Below are 21,342 nucleotides of genomic sequence, written 5' to 3' on the forward strand. Positions count from 1 at the left end.
TTTTTCTTTTTTTCCTTTTTTTTTTGTTTTAAAATTTTCCATTTTAAGTTGGTTATTTCTGATTTATATTTAAAAGCAAATAATAATGATATGGTAGGAGATACACACCAAACAGGATGTGTAAATTATTATATAATAAGTATTGTGCAATAGCAAGAAATTTTCAATTGCACAGTATTGCACAATAGCAAGAAATCTTCAATTGCACAGTATTGCGCAATAGCAAGAAATCTTCAATTGCACAGTATTGCGCAATAGCAAGAAATCTTCAATTGCACAGTATTGCGCAATAGCAAGAAATATCCAATAGCACAATATTGCGCAATAGCAAGAAATTGTCAATTGTACAGTATTGCGCAATAGCAAGAAATAATCAATTGCACAGTATTGTGCAAAAGAAGATACTTCGTATAAATTGCTTATTTCTTGATCAATTTAAATGGGGATTTATTCTTGAATTCTTGGGGTTCTTTAATATGCTGAATCTAACCGTGTATTAAGTTTTTGGATTTTGGGCCCCGTTTTTAAATTGGTCCACATTGAGGTCCAAAGGGTCCAAAATTTAACTTTGTTTGATTTCATCAAAAATTGAATTATTGGGGTTCTTTGATATGCCGAATCTAACCGTGTATTTAGATTCTTAATTTTTGGTTCTGTTTTCAAATTGGTCTACATAAAGGTCCAAAGGGTCCAAAATTAAACTTAGTTTGATTTCAACAAAAATTGAATATATGGGGTTCTTTGATATGCTGAATCTAACCATGTATTTAGATTTTTGATTATGGGCCCAGTTTTCAAGTTGGTCCAAATCGGGGTCCAAAATTAAACTTTGTTTGATTTCAACTAAAATTGAATATATGGGGTTCTTTGATATGCTGAATCTAACCATGTATTTAGATTTTTGATTATGGGCCCAGTTTTCAAGTTGGTCCAAATCGGGGTCCAAAATTAAACTTTGTTTGATTTCAACAAAAATTGAATATATGGGGTTCTTTGATATGCTGAATCTAACCATGTATTTAGATTTTTGATTGTTGGGCCCCGTTATCAACTTTGTCCACATTGAGATCAAAAGGGTCCAAAATTAAACTTTGTTTGATTTCATCAAAAATTGAATATATGGGGTTCTTTGATATGCTGAATCTAACCATGTATTTAGATTTTTGATTATGGGCCCAGTTTTCAAGTTGGTCCAAATCGGGGTCCAAAATTAAACTTTGATTTCAACAAAAATTGAATATATGGGGTTCTTTGATATGCTGAATCTAACTGTGTATTAAGTTTTTGGATTTTGGGCCCCGTTTTAAAATTGGTCCACATTGAAGTCCAAAGGGTCCAAAATTTAACTTTGTTTGATTTCATCAAAAATTGAATTATTGGGGTTCTTTGATATGCCGAATCTAACCGTGTATTTAGATTCTTAATTTTTGGTTCCGTTTTCAAATTGGTCTACATAAAGGTCCAAAGGGTCCAAAATTAAACTTAGTTTGATTTTAACAAAAATTGAATTTTTAGGGTTCTTTGATATGCTGAATCTAAACATGTATTTAGATTTTTGATTATGGGCCCAGTTTTCAAGTTGGTCCATATCGGGGTCCAAAATTAAACTTTGTTTGATATCAACAAAAATTGAATATATGGGGTTCTTTGATATGCTGAATCTAACCATGTATTTAGATTTTTGATTTTTGGGCCCTGTTATCATTTTTGTCCACATTGAGATCAAAAGGGTCCCAAATTAAACTTTGTTTGATTTCATCAAAAATTGAATTCTTGGGGTTCTTTGATATGCTGAATCTAACCATGTATTTAGATTTTGGATATTGGACCATAATAGGTGAATGTCCAATTTAAAATTTTTAAGTTCTTAGACCACATTCATTCTGTGTCAGAAACCTATGCTGTGTCAAATATTTAATCACAATCCAAATTCAGAGCTGTATCAAGCTTGAATGTTGTGTCCATACTTGCCCCAACTGTTCAGGGTTCGACCTCTGCGGTCGTATCAAGCTGCGCCCTGCGGAGCATTTTATTTTAATAGTCATCATTTTCTGAATGCTTAAATTCATAAAATTTGGTAAAATCTGATAAAAATAGTCTCCTCTTTTATGAAATGACCAGGTATATTCTTGCGTAATGTAATTCAATACAAGTGTTGGTTTCATTCATGAAGATAGTTGATAACTTTTATGTGTGTTGACTATAACCTGCCTTTGTTTGATCATTTCATGATTATATGCACTTTTAGTTGAATAGTTTTGATAATGTAAATAATCATTAACCGTCACAAAATGGTATCATTAAGAAATTAGGAATTGTGGAAATTAAGTCAAAAAAAATTTCTCCTTTTGGTTTAACAATTGTAGTTCGATATGAAAACTGAATTATCTATAAACTTTAAGAAATTGTTATGAAAACACAGTTTGTATAATATAGTGCAAAATTTTAACCATTTAAAGGATGCATATTTACATGAATAAGTTTTATTTGCTAATTTCTGTCTTTAACAGTGTAAACTTGTTCGTTGTTACCACATTGGCATTGTAACAGTCAGATACCTAAATAGTGTTGTGTCAATCAAGTAGTGTTGTAATTCACTATGTTTTATACTTTGCATCTTGGGTAAATATCTGTCTACCTTTTGTGGAGTTATTGCCCATGAAATGTTGATATTTAACCTTGTTGGCATTTCCTTGCTAAAAGGATGAGAACAACAAGTTATATCTATCCTAAAAATTGAAAGAAAAAATATATCAACCTGTTTTGGACAAGATTTATCTACTCTAAAACAATTCACATCCTTTTTTTGGAGTTATTGCCCTTGAAATGTTGTTTTTTGTCTCTCCTTGGCGGAGTCAAAAAGCGAGACTTAAGTATGCTGTTTTCGGCGGCGGCGTCGTCAACAATGTATTAGTTTGTGATTAGGTCTAGTTCATGGTGAACCACTAGTGGTAGGTCAATGATATTTGGTATGCAGTTGTATTAGCATTGGCACATCTCATTACCATGGAGATTATTTGACCCCGCCCTCTCAGTCAAGGTCTATTGACTTTGAAACTTTTGCTTAGTTTACATGTATTAGTTTGTGATTAGATCAGTTTAAGATGAACTGCTAATGTTAAGTCAATGATATTTGGTATGCAAATTTATTGGCATTTGCAAGTATTGTTCCCATGGAGATTATATAGCCCCACCCCTGATCATGGTTCATTGACTTTGAAACTTTTACATAGTTTACAAGTTAATGTTTGTGTTTAGGTTTGTTTAAAGGGAACGACTTATAATAAGTCAATGGTATTTGGTATGCAGTTGTAGTAGCATTGGAACATCTCATTCCATGGAGATTGTTTAGCCTTGTACCTTCAGTCATGGTTCATCAACTTTGAATATTTGCATAACTTACATGTTAAAGTATTGCTATTTTAATTTCAACATTTGCATTATCAAAATTACAAAAAAGCGAGACATATCGCTGTGATAACAGTTCATTACTGTTTTTTGTAGTTTTGAATTGTTTTTGAAACTAAATTGCAAAAATGATCAGCAACACAAGAGTAACTTAAATGTAAAAGTCCTAACTAGAGAACTGTTGAATTTTATAAGGTGAGCAATACAGGCACAGGTTGTCTTATATTCATGTACTAACAACAACGTTTTAGAAATATTATTTATTTGTATATTGAGAAAAATTATTGAATCTTATTTTTGTTTGTTCTCATAACTTGAATTAAGTTAGATAGTTTAGTTCTCAAAGTTAAGTTTTAGTTTTGTATATATTTTTTAAAAGAACAAAAATATAGAACTATAATATTACAGTTTTAGCAAGCAAAAATTACTGAAATATGATGGTCATAGATCATTTTAAAATATAACATTGAAATTCCTTTTGTAAATGGAAATTACACTTAAGAAATCTGGTGCATGGCAGGATCTTTTCCAAATTTACCTTCGTCAGGAATGTTAAAACTTAAAGTTCAAAAGCAATGATGTCTAATTACTTGAGGATCTATATGACTAAAAATGGACATTAAAAGAATAGTTGAAACCCTCTAAGTTCAACTTTGCTTGAGGGAGTTGTAACCTTAGGTTCTTAATTTTTTCTAAATTTATCAATAGAAAGTTTTAGATAATGACAGTGGCAAAACAATATTTTTTACTTTAATTGGAGATACATTATACTGTAAAGTGAAAGAAATTATGTCGCTTAATTAAAATAGGAACTATTGTAAGCCATTTCAATGTGATCCTTTTGGCTGGTAACATTTGATTAAAATTTACCATTGTAAAGTCAATCTATGTGATCTTTTTGGCAATTCTGGACAGAAAATGTGCATTAACAAGAAGGTCATTAGGTCATACTACTTATTTTTTAGATATGAACAGAACATAATATAAAAGATAGGTTGAAAGATTCATGTGTACAAAGTACAAGTTCATTAACAAATGTTGTTCAATCATATCATCAAATAATGTTTGTTTGCAGCAAATAATTTCCAATGGACATAAAGCAAGCAACAATCAGTTATTCATATGTTTGTTAAATAATAAGCTTCTGTTTTATTTTTATACGACCGCAAAAATTAAAAATTTTTTGGTCGTATATTGGTATGACGTTGGCGTCGTCGTCGTCGTCGTCGTCGTCGTCGTCGTCGTCGTCGTCGTCGTCCGGCGTCGTCGTCCGGCGTCGTCCGAAGACACATTGGTTTTCGCACTCTAACTTTAGTTTAAGTGAATGGATCTCCATGAAATTTCACCATAAGGTTCAATACCACAAAAGGAAGGTTGGGATTGATTTTGGGGGTTATGGTACCAACAGTTAAGGAATTAGGGGCCAAAAAGGGGCCAAAAATAAGCATTTTTGTAACTTTCAGACAATAACTTGTGTGTAAGTGTATGGATCTCTCTGACATTGTACCACAAGGTTCCATATCACAAAGGGAAGGCTGTAATTGATTTTGGGGGTAATTGCCTCAAAATTTTAGGAATTAGGGGCCAAAAAAGGGGCAAAAAACAAGCATTTTTCTAGTTTCATGACAATAACTTGTGTGTAAGTGTTTGGATATTTCTGAAATTGTACTACAAGGTTCCATATCACAAAGGGAAAGCTGGAATTGAGTTTGGGGGTAATTGCCCGAAACGTTTAGGAATTGGGGGCCAAAAAGGGGCCAAAAATAAGCATTTTTCTAGTTTCCAGACAATAACTTGTGTTCAAGTGTATGGATCTCTCTGAAATTGTACTGCAAGGTACCATACCACAAAGGGAAGGCTGGGATTGAGTTTGGGGGTGATGAATCATAAGGGGGTTCAAAAAATTGGGGGGGGGGGGGATTTTTTTTTTTTTTTTTTTTCTTTTTTTCCTTTTTTTTTTCTTTTAAAATTTTCCATTTTAAGTTGGTTATTTCTGATTTATATTTAAAAGCAAATAATAATGATATGGTAGGAGATACACACCAAACAGGATGTGTAAATTATTATATAATAAGTATTGTGCAATAGCAAGAAATTTTCAATTGCACAGTATTGCACAATAGCAAGAAATCTTCAATTGCACAGTATTGCGCAATAGCAAGAAATCTTCAATTTAACAGTATTGCGCAATAGCAAGAAATATCCAATAGCACAATATTGCGCAATAGCAAGAAATTGTCAATTGTACAGTATTGCGCAATAGCAAGAAATATTCAATTGCACAGTATTGTGCAAAAGAAGATACTTCGTATAAATTGCTTATTTCTTGATCAATTTCAATGGGGTTTTATTCTTGAATTCTTGGGGTTCTTTAATATGCTGAATCTAACCGTGTATTAAGTTTTTGGATTTTGGGCCCCGTTTTTAAATTGGTCCACATTGAGGTCCAAAGGGTCCAAAATTAAACTTTGTTTGATTTCAACAAAAATTGAATATATGGGGTTCTTTGATATGCTGAATCTAAACATGTATTTAGATTTTAGATTTTTGGCCCAGTTTTCAAGTTGGTCCAAATTGGGGTCCAAAATTAAACTTCGTTTGATTTCAACAAAAATTGAATATATGGGGTTCTTTGATATGCTGAATCTTACCATGTATTTAGATTTTTTATTTGTGGGCCCGCTATCAAATTGGTTCATATTGAGGTCAAAAGGGTCCAAAATTAAACTTTGTTTGATTTCATCAAAAATTGAATTATTGGGGTTCTTTGATATGCCAAATCTAACTGTGTTTTTAGATTTTTAATTTAGGGTCCCGTTTTTTAAATTTGTCTACATTAAGGTCCAAAGGGTCCAAAATTAAACTTAGTTTGATTTTAACAAAAATTGAATTCTTAGGGTACTTTGATATGCTGAATCTAAACATGTGTTTAGATTTTTGATTATGGGACCAGTTTTCAAGTTTGTCCAAGTTGGGGTCCAAAATTAAACTTTGTTTGATTTCAACAAAAATTGAATATATGGGGTTCTTTGATATGCTGAATCTAACCATGTATTTTGATTTTGGACATTGGACCATAATAGGTAAATTAAAAAAATTGAAGTTCTTAGACCACATTCTTTCTGTGTCAGAAACCTATGCTGTGTCAAATATTTAATCACAATCCAAATTCAGAGCTGTATCAAGCTTGAATGTTGTGTCCATACTTGCCCCAACTGTTCAGGGTTCGACCTCTGCGGTCGTATCAAGCTGCGCCCAGCGAAGCATTTTATTGAGTTTGTGATTTAATTTGTAGTTTGATATTAACAAGATTTATGAGGTTTATGAGGATGTTGACCTGGTAAATTATTGTTGAATGGAGTGATAAATGGAGTGTTAATGAAATTATTTCTGGTATTTGATATATGGAACAATCTTTTTACTTGCATTATATTAAAAAATCAATAACTTGTGTTCAACACATAAGAGCAGAAGTAAAATTATGTAAATATTCACTATACTCAATCCGGGGGGGAGTCTGATTATAAATATTTATTTATAGTAAAATATAAATGTTTTGAAATTCTAAATTTTTATCAGATATTTCAGCATCTTAGTAATCGATAAGATAGTAACAAAAGATTTACATGCACATGCATATTGTACTAGTTATATTTGTATATTGGATATAATGATAAGATAACAAAAACTATACAAACTTCACAATACACTATTTATATATAGGATATGGGTGCACATTAAATATTTATAGTGTTGATTGTGTATCAAGATATCAAATTCTCTTAACATTTTAATTAAATTCATACCAGAAAATTTTTAGTTCTTACTGTTTATAGAAGAAACTTAAGTTTTCCTATAAACAGAATGGTTGTTTCTTACTTTTATTGTGTATTATTTATTTACTTTTAAGTTTTGTAAGAATTATAGATGTATCAAATAATGTATTCTCATTATTGAGTTGACTCATGAATAAATGTTTGTTTTTATACTGAAATAGAATTTTTCATTCATTCTCCAGAAAAACAATCACCATTTGTTATTATCATCAATTCAAGAGGAACATATAGGCCATTTTTATTTGAATCAAAATGTTATTCCAACAGTACAGCTCCTGTTAAATGGAATGAAAGATTTGCATAACTCCTCCTATATGGAATGCTAGATTTGCATAACTCCTCCTATATGGACTGTTAGATTTGAATAGACTGATTGACTGGTGGTTGTTTTAAATCAAGTGTAAATTGTTGTGTTACTATTCTAGATGAGCAATGCATATAGTGTTTTGACATACATTGTAGATTATAATGTACAAAATTGTAAGGATAAGACATTCCAATTTGTTTTTCTAGTCCACTTCCGGCAAAGCCAGATTACCTCTTTGTTTTATCTGTTCTTCAATATATCGATTAAATATTTGGTTTATAAAGTTGCAGATCAAGTTTGAGTTCTGTTCAAGTTGACCATTTTTTCAGAAAATGTCCTTTTACATAGAAAATATCTGAAAACCTTTTGTCTACTATGTTGGAGAGTGTCGATTGTTGAAGACGCACACAGACCTAGGTGAGCAACACAGGCTCTTTAGAGCATCTAGTTTGGTAATGCATGAATCAGTTGATTAGATATTTGGTATATAGACAAATCATAAGAAGTTGCAGATACATTTTTTTTTCAGGTTGTGTGATATTAGCAGGGTACCTTGGACATAAAATTGCTAGAAAATATCAGTTTCCCAACTTTTTCTGTAATGCCCAAATTAATTGCTTAGGTATTTTTTGTATGACCATATCATAAGAAGTGATGGATCAAGTTGATATTGTGCCTCTTGTTGGGTTTTTATTGAAGAAATTGTGGCCCTTGAACTTAGAAAATTGCATAGAAATATCAGTTTTCGTCACTGTTTTATATAATGTGTGAATCAATTGGTAAAGTATTTAGTATTTTGTTATAGCATAAGAAGTTACAGATGAAGTTTGAGGTTCCTAGTTGAGTGATATTTGCAGAACTTGTGACCCTAGTTTGATTTTGTTGAGAGGAGAAAAAACCATTATTTTTTTGGGGATTAGGTTTGACTGACAGTTCTTGAAAATACATGCATCAGCAATTTTGAATAAATATTCTGAAGCGATAAATGATAAGAAGAAAGATCTCAACTGCAACAGTAACAACCGATTCCCATTGAATTGAAAATTTACCAGACCTCATTCTCAACTGAATGCTTGTGGCATGTATGTGTATACTCATCCAATGTTCCTGCCAAACTCTATTAATGCTTGGATATTATAACATTTTGTAATGGATTCACTGGTTTTATTACATGTTAATGTGATATGAATGATTAATATGTCTGATCCACAAAGCTGGATTTAAAGGGAAAATTCGCGATTTTTTACTTATCATCTTATTATGTTCATAATACCATTAAAAACATATTCACCAAGTTTTATCTGGATATGAACACTAATAAAGAAGAAAATTGGGAATTAATAATTCTATTTATTCCAACTTCCTGACTTATGTGACGTAGTTTAAGTCTTTTTGCATGCCGGGAGTGAATAAATCTCATTGTAAGTCTTGTTCGTTAATCATCTAATAACGCTATTTAAAGCGCATCGACGACTTTTGGCGTAGCTATTAACCAACTAACAATTCAGAAAGAAAAGTGATCAGCCGTGCATTTTTTTAAATTAAAATTTACGATTTATATTTTAAGGATTTCTGATATGATTATAGTAATAAAAGCAAATCATACAATAGAATTTTTTTATGATTTTTTTTCGACGGATATTTTGAACAACATATATAACTGATAGTATATAGAAATTCACGTTTGTATTCTCCCCTATTACTTCAGTCGAGGATTTGTCTTACTATACAAATCCTTGCTTCAGTCTAGTACTGTGTAAATACAATGCATGTGTATTATGCTGACACCACCTGGTAAAGGCGTGGTTAAATTCACGGTAATTAAAAGATTAGCATTATGTAATTTTAATCCTTTGATCTTCACTAGAGTCAGAGACATGTCTCTGCTAGAGTGGTGTTTGTCCTCAAGAGTTCACCGTTGCAGGTATGAGACAGATTTTTTAAAATTATTAAGGGAGGAATATGGTGGCAAAATACCTTAATCGCCGTTATATATATATTTTTTTAACATTTTGCATTTGCTCAGTTTTTAAATAAATAGGTGAGTATTTTGTTGTAACATCGAAATTCTGAATCACTTTTTATAAAATAATTATATAAATATTATAAATGGCCCACGAAAACGAGCGTATAAATTAAAACAGTACTATTTTAAATTATCATCGGTAACCTTGAATATTTAAATGTGCAGAGAAAATTATCAGTTACAAAAATATAGTTTTGTCGTCCAAAGCGATCTTCATTTACCTAATCAGGAATGACAACGTATTTATATAATTCTAAGCTATTTGACCAACGATGTTTAAAAAAATTAGCAGAATCAATCTAACGTCAACTTTCCTTTTTTAAATGGAGACAGAACGTCGAAATCAATTTTCACTGTGCTTGATATCTTGTACCTTTGTAAGACTTATCATTCATTCATAAACCCACTCTAAACCAGAGACATATATACGTCTGTTTAAACTGACAAGAAAACTCCTAAAGCGGACAAGCAGTATATTCTGTAAATTTCTGAGATTTAATACAAAGAAATAAAAAAAATCCCGAAATGAATTTGATCCTGGAAAATATTCACATCCTCATTCGGTCTGAAAAAAAGATACGAATTTGGTATACAGAACATGCAGAAGTGTGAATGTTATAAAACCTAATTGTTATATCAGAAACTATTATAAATATGAACATGTATACGTAAGACCTCATGGGACGTCACCTAACCACATTCAGGTAATATACAAGTAGCTCTGTTATTCCCGGAAATGTCAAGGTTAATCATAGATAGATAGACATGACCTCAGACCACCCCCCCAAATCGAGGAACAGTATATCTTACAATGTGTATATTCCTGCAAAAATAAAAATAAAATGAGAAAAAAGAAAGAGATGAACTGTAAGTCACATCAGATTCAGATATTTATATAGTTGCTTGTCGTTAAATAGAGATCTAGTGTATACATGTCTCTGCGTTAACTTATAAAAATAACAGGAAATAATAAACTTGAAATAGATTTATGATGAATACTTTGCAACTGCGACACCCCTTTTTATCACAGCGTACATGCATGCATTTAAATGACTGTCCGTTATGCGATTTAGAATGACAATCGTATAGTTCATGGTGAGTCCTTTTCTATCTGATATGCGACTTTTCGTATTTATATTTTCTCTTATATTACCGGTACTGTCATTTAATATCTAATGCATAAGTGCAATATTAAGAGTGGTTTAATCCCCTACAAGCTAACTAAATAAATAAATCAACCCTCTAGCTGACCAGACGTTAATACAACTACCATCAGTCTATCCGGAGTGAAGTTTCTTTATTTCTTCAAATAGGCTTTTGGGGATCATTAGTGCACGTCTCGTGGCATATATATATAACATGCATGTCGGACCAGGAAAATGTGATGATGACGAATTTCTTAAACTGTTCGAAATAATCTTATTGAGTTATAAATCTGTGATTTTACTATGCATATAGCTTCGATGAACCAGAGACATATAATACAATTGTATTATATGTCTCTGGATGAACCAAAGCAAGTTAGATATCGACCTGTATTTAAATCAGATTGGTTCTGGATGTTTCTCTCGTATATTCAATATACTTGTATGATATTAGTTCTATATTGCGACTATCCATAGTTCCGTATAAGCGTATAAACCAATGATCGACAAGTGCCGCACATTTTGATAAATCAATATTTGTATGTTTCAAAATGTCCATAATTATTGACGAGTATATACTTACATTTTCCCCAATTTACCCTTGGAAAATGTGTAAATAGATTTTTATTTCATCAAATCTTTTTTTTTTTAATTATTTAAATTTTCATAAATATCATTCTTTACACCAAAAATGTTATTTATAAACAAGCGTATGAGTTTAGCAATGACTAGTATATCACTATCGGATACGCTATACAAAGTTGTATATTACACCTGATAGATTCAAAATGGAAGTTACATGTTATCGGCCGTGTACACTGATCAATACCCCCAGAAAAAGAAGTGATGCACGAACTTGTTTTATGTAATTGTGTAATAACAGTTTTAAAGCCCGACAGGAAATCGCTTGAATACCTGTACGTGTCACCTCACAATACCTCTGGGAACAATTCCTTTAGCCATTCTGGTGATCAGATAAGGAAAGGTCCGAATTTATTTTAAACAATTATGAACAAACTAGATTTTCAAAAACAATTTTACACGGAACACTTATTTATAACTTTGACTTTTTAACTAATTTCAATTTCTTGTTTTAAATACTTCGTAAACAAAACAGTTTCAAAACGACAGACCATACTATTAGTACTAGTTATTCAAAAAATAATATATATAAAATTACATTTTCCGTATCAAGTTAGTTAGGAAAGGTTGCACAACCATGTCTATCATAATCTTTTTTGTGACCCGGGAAACTGTTTATGCTTTCCTTGTCGGATAAAACAACCATACGCTTGACAAGATATCGACACTCAATTACGGCTACGTTAGGTTACTGCTTGTTTTGGTCCTTTGTGGTTTATAGATATATCGTGGTCAATATTCGGGGAGGATGTCAAAATGGCCGCATGCGGAGAATTGATACTCTAAATTTAAAATCGATGTTGATCTCTTAACTTGCAGAATAAAACTTTAATATCTATGAATTTGTGCTATTTTATACATAATGAACAGAATATGAATTTTTCATTTTTTTGCGAAGTTTCCCTTTAAATGAAGCTTGCTCAAAAGGTAAAATTTTGCAGAAAGATAGGTCACCATAACTTGACACATTGTTATAACTCCAGGGCCAATCAGTTTTTGCTCTTACTTCCTAACTTAAAGCTGTATGTTTTTTGGATAAGCAGCAAATACAAATTTCAGTCTTTTGTATGCCCTTGCAGGACATCAAACCCACAACCTCCTGCATTCAAGATGCACACACTACCACACAATTGTGGGATGGTTCATCTGATTTACAAGCTACTACATTATTGTAGATCATCATGTGACAGGTGCAAAGTTTGTTAACAAAAGAAAGACAATTTCAACTAAAACACAAAAAATCCCAATTTTGAACCTCACTTTTCTTGAAAACAAGCACGGTTATGAATGTTTTATTTAACAATTCTTTAAATAACTTATCTCAATTTACAGCATCTCTCAAAATCACAAAAATGACAAAACATTGTGAAACTGTATAAGACCCCTTTAAGTATGAACTGTGCAGTGGCAATAATACCAACTAGATGGTGCTGTATGGTTTTAATCTGTCAAAAGACAATAAATCCAGCACACACATATACCAGTTGTGACAATCTGTTATTAACCAGTATGTAGCAACAAACTAAATTTTATTTATCTACATTTTAATGAACTTCCTTAATCCATCATTCCTTCAAACTTTCAAAGCTAGGTGAACTGGAACAAAAAAAACACTTGACATAATACATATGATAAACATAAAAAAACATTTTCTCTGACAACACCTGACTGTATGACAAAAAAGTTTGAACTTTGTATAATTTTCAGGAAATTTCTAGCCCTAGTTCCAACCAAAACTTAATGTGTGGCTGTTGATTGTTTGGTGGCTGCTTAATGTCTGATGGCAAACATTACATGCATATTCAGGTTGATAACATATAAAAGGAATATGAATACACCCTGCTTGTTCTAGACAGACATGTCAAGTTGGAATTTGAACATGCTAGCTCACATGGTAACAATAAGCAGGAAGACATGTCAACCTTCCCTGACACACTATTCTAAATCTGATTCTACTAGCCTCTGCTCTAACTAAGGTTAACTGTGATTGGTGGAGAAGCACCTAATACCAATTTTTAAGTCTTTAGAGTTGACCCAGCTGTGGATCCAGACCAACACTGCTGGCACTGGTGGTAAGCACAAAACCACAGAGCCAGTTCCAAGCTTCTGAATCATGTTGCTTTTGACAATGAATTCAACAGTATATTAACTCATTGATAGTCTTAATATCTTTCTTAAGCATCTAAACAACACAAAAAAGAGTAATAAACAGCTAAACTGTAACAATTTATTTCTATTCAAATATCTAAAAAAATATTTTAAATATATATTAAGAAAGGTAACAAAATGTGATAGAAATTCATAAAAATCAACAAAAAATATCACAGATACCATGAAAAAAAAACTTCATTTTAAAGTATTACTATGTAAATACATTTAAGGAATGACCGCAATATTTTTTCTGTCTATGAAGAAATAACATCAAAAATGTGGTGCACACTGAATAAAACCAATAGCGGGTTATTTTAAAGTGTGCACCACATTTTTTATGTTATTTCGAATAGACAGTACAGTCATTTCTTATAATTTAATTCTTAATTCCATTTTAAACCATAGTAAATCATGAAAAAACATTGATGACGTCAAGGTCACACGACAAAATTATGTCTATGAGCTGATAAACAAAACAACGTCAGCCTATCGGAAGACGCATTACATCCAAAATTAAATTATTATCAAATATCAGTTATGTTTGATGACATTTCTTAACACACAATCACTGAGTAAAAGTGTTAATGATGAATAATTATTAAAATATCTTGTCCACCCTTAACCTGTTTTTATTTTAAATTTTAGACCAACATTTCAACCCTGACATTGCAGGTATAATACATGTACTACATAATTTAGTGATACCTTAACAGAAATGTTAACTAATTTTTTCCCAACAAGTCATCTCATTTGGAATTTGAGCAGGATATATTTGCATTTTTATACAGAACTGAAATCAATATTGTACAGGTGAAACCATGAAACAGGTTTTGTCATGTTTCTCTAGCTGACTTTAACTTAGATTTACTTGAATTCCATCAGAACAATTATGGTCTCAACACCTGATGTTTTTTTAAATCACCTCTTTTTGTTAAATCAAAACAAAATAAAATTGAAAACCTCTTTGGAAATTTGTTAAAATTTATGATTTCAGCAGTAAAAACAATATTTTGTATTCATATAATATTCACATAATTATATGTAACAAGTATTTTCTTGAGTTGGAATCATGTACCCTCCATCATACTATAGTTTCAATAACCAAAAAATATTTCATGTGGCTTTGACGTAATTAAAATTTTTCACTGGTTTGAAATAGCAAAGAAGTAGGGGCATAAAGGGCTGATTCTGGCCAAAGAAAATAGTTTTTGAAAACTATTTCAAATATGCACATGTTTGGAAATGCATAAAATCAAGAAATATAAATGAATAACATAAGATTGTTGATGTTATGATGTCACAATTGCATCATAATATGCATGTTTTCATCAATATGAAGAAAACTGCAGAATCTATGCAGTTTTCAGTTGTCATTTCCATTGTGGAATCATCGTGCGTAGCCATGAAACAACAAAATGATTTATCATAACTATTGACATAATCCTTCTAAAAATAAAGTTGTTTCTTGGATGTGCACATACTTTTCCAATCTAATATATAGATATAAGAAGATGTGGTATGAGTGCCAATGAAACAACTCTCCATCCAAGTCAAAATTTATAAAAGTAAACTATTATAAGTCAAAGTACGGTCTTCAACACGGAGCCTTGGCTCACACTGATAAGTATGTACCTAAAATTGGGTGTTAAAAAGGAAAATTCATAATAATACATAATATACAAATTTTGTCATGGTTTGTTGCCATGGTAACTTGTTAAATGTGAAATTTGTTTTATTTTCTGAATACCTTGTACCTTAGTGTAGTTAGGACAAATTTAAGAATATGTATGAAAACTTTTTAATTTGCACTAATATTCGGGCCAAATCAGGGCCTTATTGCCCCTACTCTTTTGACTCTAGCAACGACACAACTTCTTGAAATGATTAATAGTGTGTGAGAACGATTGAGTCGACTCTATAAAAATATGACCTGAACATGAAATAGGGAATATCTGTGCCAAATATAATTTGATTTTTACATAAAGCCTCCAAATAAGGATAATAATAATTGAATAAATAGATTAAAAAACCCTCACTTGCGGTAGGAGTATAAAAATATCATGTATCATTCCCTTCAAATAAACAGCAATTAGTATCTTCAAATAATTCTTCTACATTACCAACAGGGTTACAGTCAGTGTTACTATGCTTTGTAGTTTTTGTCCTTTGTTTCTTCTTCCCTTTATTCTTTTGTTCTTCATGTTCACTTCCAAAATGAACTCTTAAATATTCTCTACTCTTTATATCTGCCTGAAAAAAAAAACAATGGAGAAAATATAAAGACAAATAAATTTTCCTTTTTGTAATTTTCTACTCGTCACTTCAATCAATTTCTGGAATTTTACAAAGTAGAATAAATTTGATTGATTCTGTCTGTCTGTCCATGCAAAACTACACATTAATTAATAGACAGAAGCATAATCGAAGCACTGTCCATGCTGTAAGCCAGCCAGATCTTACTTGATCACAAAAAGCAGTTCACTGTCCATGCTGTAAGCTAGCCAGATCTTACTTGATCACAAAAAGCAGTTAACTATTTATTGCATTAAATAAGTTCTTTTCAAATGTTTTTCAAGTTGTTGTTGGATAGTTCTTTTCAAGAATTTAAACGGATATACATGTAACAACGTAAGAATGTCTTTCTTCGTTCTTCATTAATTTTTTAAGTTCCGTTAATTTGAAGTGTTCTAGTTATGTTTTGAAAAGACAGTGTGCTTGATTTAAAAGATCACTGGACAGCCTTTAATAATTGACAAAACAAATGATGTAGACAACCTTAATAAGCCTTATGAACAGTTTAGGTCCATATTCATTAAATGCTTCTACATTGAAGAGCCCTTACATAATTTTATACAACCTTTGTTTTGTTTTATGAAATTTTTTTTCCATCTAAATTCAACATTGTCTTCGATATTTTTCTTTCCATTCTCATAGCCCCTCATCTTCCCTTATATGTTCCTCATTAAAAGTTCTTTAGGTAACACACAATTTTTAGTAATAATACCTGTCTAGTTGGCTCTGGTACCCTGTGTTTACAACATTTGTATACTAGCTCTACAGCTGAATCAAGTGTGATCTTGTGACCAGTTGATATGTAAATTGGATTAGGTGCAGAATCACAACTCCTTAGGGCCTGGATTGAAAATAAGGTAGGCCATTAAAACATCCTCAAGTTTTATGTAAATGTGACTCATGGAGAAGTCATACAATAATTCATGTTTTTATGTTAGTTGTTTTGTATGCTTAACTGCTGATCTTTACAGCATGTTCTTATCTTATGCTTTTACACCACTGTTCCTTATAAGATGAGGGTTCATCCACCATTATGTATATGTTTGTTCCTAGTCAGGAGCCTGTAATCCAGTGTTTGTCGATGGTTCATGTCTGTTTTTTGTAAATGGTTTTGTTACAAATCAGGCAATTAATATTCTTACTTGAATTGTTTCACCTTTTCTCATAGTTGGGCCTTTTAAAGCTGACTATACAGAATGGATTTTGTTTGTTGTTGAAAGCCAAATGGTGACCTATAGGTAATTACAAACATGTCATGGTGTATAGTTTTCAATTGGTAAATGTTGAGCTTCAGTTGTTTGACTTTTGGATATTGTCTAAATAAATCTGATCCTTTGTTTTTTCCTCTTTATATTCCACTAGAATGTAACCATCTATGATCTCACTTTTTATGCAAAACTTGTTTTATTTCCCTTAATTATCAAGGTAATTCATGTCATTTCTAGTTGTTATGAAAAGCAAAAAAAAAAACACAAACTAACCAACTCTTTTCCCATTATCTCTAAATTTAGATGGCTAATGTCAACAGGAGCTGGTTATTTGATTATTTTGCCCCGCCCCCTCAGTCAAGGTCTATTGATTTGAAACTTTTCATAGTTTACATGTATTAATTTTATGATTAGGTCAGTTCAAGGGGAACATTGAGTGGTAGGCCAATGTTAATTGGTGTTCAGTTGTATAAGCATTAGCACATCTCATTTCCATGGAGAATATTTGGCCCCCACCCCCTCAGTCATGGTCTACTTACTTTGAAACTTTTGCTTAGTTTACATGTATTAGTTTGTGATTAGATCAGTTTAAGATGCACTGCTAATGTTAAGTCAATGATATTTGGTATGCAAATTTATTGGCATTTGCAAGTATCGTTCCCATGGAGATTATATAGCCCCACCCCTGATCATGGTTCATTGACTTTGAAACTTTTACATAGTTTACAAGTTAATGTTTGTGTTTAGGTTTGTTTAAAGGGAACGACTTATAATAAGTCAATGGTATTTGGTATGCAGTTGTATTAGCATTGGCACATCTCATTCCATGGAGACTGTTTAGCCTTCAGTCATGGTTCATCAACTTTGAATATTTGCATAACTTACATGTTAAAGTATTGCTATTTTAATTTCAACATTTGCATTATCAAAATTTCAAAAAGGCGAGACATATCGCTGTGATAACAGTTCATTACTTTTTTTTGTAGTTTTGAATTGTTTTTGAAACTAAATTGCAAAAATGATCAGCAACACAAGAGTAACTTAAAATGTAAAAGTTCTTACTAGAGAACTGTTGAATATTATAAGGTGAGCAATACAGGCACAGGTTGTCTTATATTCATGTACTAACAACAACTTTTTAGAAATATTATTTATTTGTATATTGAGAAAAATTATTGAATCTTATTTTTGTTTGTTCTCATAACTTGAATTGAGTTAGATAGTTTAGTCCTCAAAGTGAAGTTTTAGTTTTATTTATTTTTTTTTAAAAGAACAAAAATATAGAACTATAATATTACAGTTTTAGCAAGCAAAAATTACTGAAATATGATGGTCATAGATCATTTTAAAATGTAACATTAAAATTCCTTTTGTAAATGGAAATTACACTTAAGAAATCTGGTGCATGGCAGGATCTTTTCCAAATTTACCTTCATCAGGAATGTTAAAACTTAAAGTTCAAAAGCAATGATGTCTAATTACTTGAGGATCTATATGACTAAAAATGGACATTAAAAGAATAATTGAAACCCTCTAAGTTCAACTTTGCTTGAGGGAGTTGGAACCTTAGGTTCTTAATTTTTTCTAAATTTATCAATAGAAAGTTTTAGATAATGACAGTGGCAAAACAATATTTTTTACTTTAATTGGAGATACATTATACTGTAAAGTGAAAGAAATTATGTCGCTTAATTAAAATAGGAACTATTGTAAGCCATTTCAATGTGATCCTTTTGGCTGGTAACATTTGATTAAAATTTACCATTGTAAAGTCAATCTATGTGATCTTTTTGGCAATTCTGGACAGAAAATGTGCATTAACAAGAAGGTCATTAGGTCATACTACTTATTTTTTTTAGATATGAACAGAAAATAATATAAAAGATAGGTTGAAAGATTCATGTGTACAAAGTACAAGTTCATTAACAAATGTTGTTCAATCATATCATCAAATAATGTTTGTTTGCATCAAATAATTTCCAATGGACATAAAGCAAGCAACAATCAGTTATTCATATGTTTGTTAAATAATAAGCTTCTGTTTTATTTTTGAGTTTGTGATTTAATTTGTAGTTTGATATTAACAAGATTTATGAGGTTTATGAGGATGTTGACCTGGTAAATTATTGTTGAATGGAGTGATAAATGGAGTGTTAATGAAATTATTTCTGGTATTTGATATATGGAACAATCTTTTTACTTGCATTATATTAAAAAATCAATAACTTGTGTTCAACACATAAGAGCAGAAGTAAAATTATGTAAATATTCACTATACTCAATCCGGGGGGGAGTCTGATTATAAATATTTATTTATAGTAAAATATATATGTTTTGAAATTCTAAATTTTTATCAGATATTTCAGCATCTTAGTAATCGATAAGATAGTAACAAAAGATTTACATGCACATGCATATTGTACTAGTTATATTTGTATATTGGATATAATGATAAGATAACAAAAACTATACAAACTACACAATACACTATTTATATATAGGATATATTAAATATTTATAGTGTTGATTGTGTATCAAGATATCAAATTCTCTTAACATTTTAATTAAATTCATACCAGAAATTTTTTAGTTCTTACTGTTTATAGAAGAAACTTAAGTTTTCCTATAAACAGAATGGTTGTTTCTTACTTTTATTGTGTATTATTTATTTACTTTTAAGTTTTGTAAGAATTATAGATGTATCAAATAATGTATTCTCATTATTGAGTTGACTCATGAATAAATGTTTGTTTTTATACTGAAATAGAATTTTTCATTCATTCTCCAGAAAAACAATCACCATTTGTTATCATCATCAATTCAAGAGGAACATATAGGCCATTTTTATTTGAATCAAAATGTTATTCCAACAGTACAGCTCCTGTTAAATGGAATGAAAGATTTGCATAACTCCTCCTATATGGAATGCTAGATTTGCATAACTCCTCCTATATGGACTGTTAGATTTGAATAGACTGATTGACTGGTGGTTGTTTTAAATCAAGTGTAAATTGTTGTGTTACTATTCTAGATGAGCAATGCATATAGTGTTTTGACATACATTGTAGATTATAATGTACAAAATTGTAAGGATAAGACATTCCAATTTGTTTTTCTAGTCCACTTCCGGCAAAGCCAGATTACCTCTTTGTTTTATCTGTTCTTCAATATATTGATTAAATATTTGGTTTATAAAGTTGCAGATCAAGTTTGAGTTCTGTTCAAGTTGACCATTTTTTCAGAAAATGTCCTTTTACATAGAAAATATCTGAAAACCTTTTGTCTACTATGTTGGAGAGTGTCGATTGTTGAAGACGCACACAGACCTAGGTGAGCAACACAGGCTCTTTAGAGCATCTAGTTTGGTAATGCATGAATCAGTTGATTAGATATTTGGTATATAGACAAATCATAAGAAGTTGCAGATACATTTTTTTTTCAGGTTGTGTGATATTAGCAGGGTACCTTGGACATAAAATTGCTAGAAATATCAGTTTCCCAACTTTTTCTGTAATGCCCAAATTAATTGCTTAGGTATTTTTGTATGACCATATCATAAGAAGTGATGGATCAAGTTGATATTTTGCCTCTTGTTGGGTTTTTATTGAAGAAATTGTGGCCCTTGAACTAAGAAAATTGCATAGAAATATCAGTTTTCGTCACTGTTTTCTATAATGTGTGAATCAATTGGTAAAGTATTTAGTATTTTGTTATAGCATAAGAAGTTACAGATGAAGTTTGAGGTTCCTAGTTGAGTGATATTTGCAGAACTTGTGACCCTAGTTTGATTTTGTTGAGAGGAGAAAAAAACATTAATTTTTTGGGGATTAGGTTTGACTGACAGTTCTTGAAAATACATGCATCAGCAATTTTGAATAAATATTCTGAAGCGATAAATGATAAGAAGAAAGATCTCAACTGCAACAGTAACAACCGATTCCCATTGAATTGAAAATTTACCAGACCTCATTCTCAACTGAATGCTTGTGGCATGTATGTGTATACTCATCCAATGTTCCTGCCAAACTCTATTAATGCTTGGATATTATAACATTTTGTAATGGATTCACTGGTTTTATTACATGTTAATGTGATATGAATGATTAATATGTCTGATCCACAAAGCTGGATTTAAATGAAGCTTGCTCAAAAGGTAAAATTTTGCAGAAAGATAGGTCACCATAACTTGACACATTGTTATAAATCCAGGGCCAATCAGTTTTTGCTCTTACTTCTTAACTTAAAGCTGTATGTTTTTTGGATAAGCAGCAAATACAAATTTCAGTCTTTTGTATGCCCTTGCAGGACATCAAACCCACAACCTCCT

At 31.1% G+C, this 21,342-nt stretch overlaps 1 protein-coding gene and 1 long non-coding RNA gene across 3 annotated transcripts in view; one reads left to right on the forward strand and one right to left on the reverse strand.

Annotated features, from left to right (window-relative positions):
• LOC127714993 (uncharacterized) lies at positions 1-19,784 on the forward strand. The gene is made up of 2 exons (XR_007988024.1): positions 1-3,040; positions 17,378-19,784. It is a non-coding gene; the product is annotated as an uncharacterized LOC127714993 (long non-coding RNA).
• LOC127714973 (endonuclease V-like) overlaps positions 13,578-21,342 on the reverse strand; it is a 22,567-nt gene continuing 14,802 nt past the window's right edge. Inside the window, exons 7-8 of one of the 2 annotated variants that reach the window (XM_052221002.1) lie at positions 16,520-16,648; positions 13,578-15,765 (exon numbers count right to left, since the gene is read on the reverse strand). In XM_052221002.1, coding sequence (XP_052076962.1) covers positions 15,574-15,765; positions 16,520-16,648 — 321 coding nt within the window. In that variant the 3' untranslated portion in view covers positions 13,578-15,573. The remainder of the gene's footprint in view (positions 15,766-16,519; positions 16,649-21,342) is intronic. The other variant, XM_052221003.1, reaches the window with a different exon arrangement.

This window comes from Mytilus californianus, unplaced genomic scaffold (genome assembly GCF_021869535.1).
Source record: "Mytilus californianus isolate M0D057914Y unplaced genomic scaffold, xbMytCali1.0.p SCAF_9, whole genome shotgun sequence".
Taxonomy (NCBI): domain Eukaryota; kingdom Metazoa; phylum Mollusca; class Bivalvia; order Mytilida; family Mytilidae; genus Mytilus; species Mytilus californianus.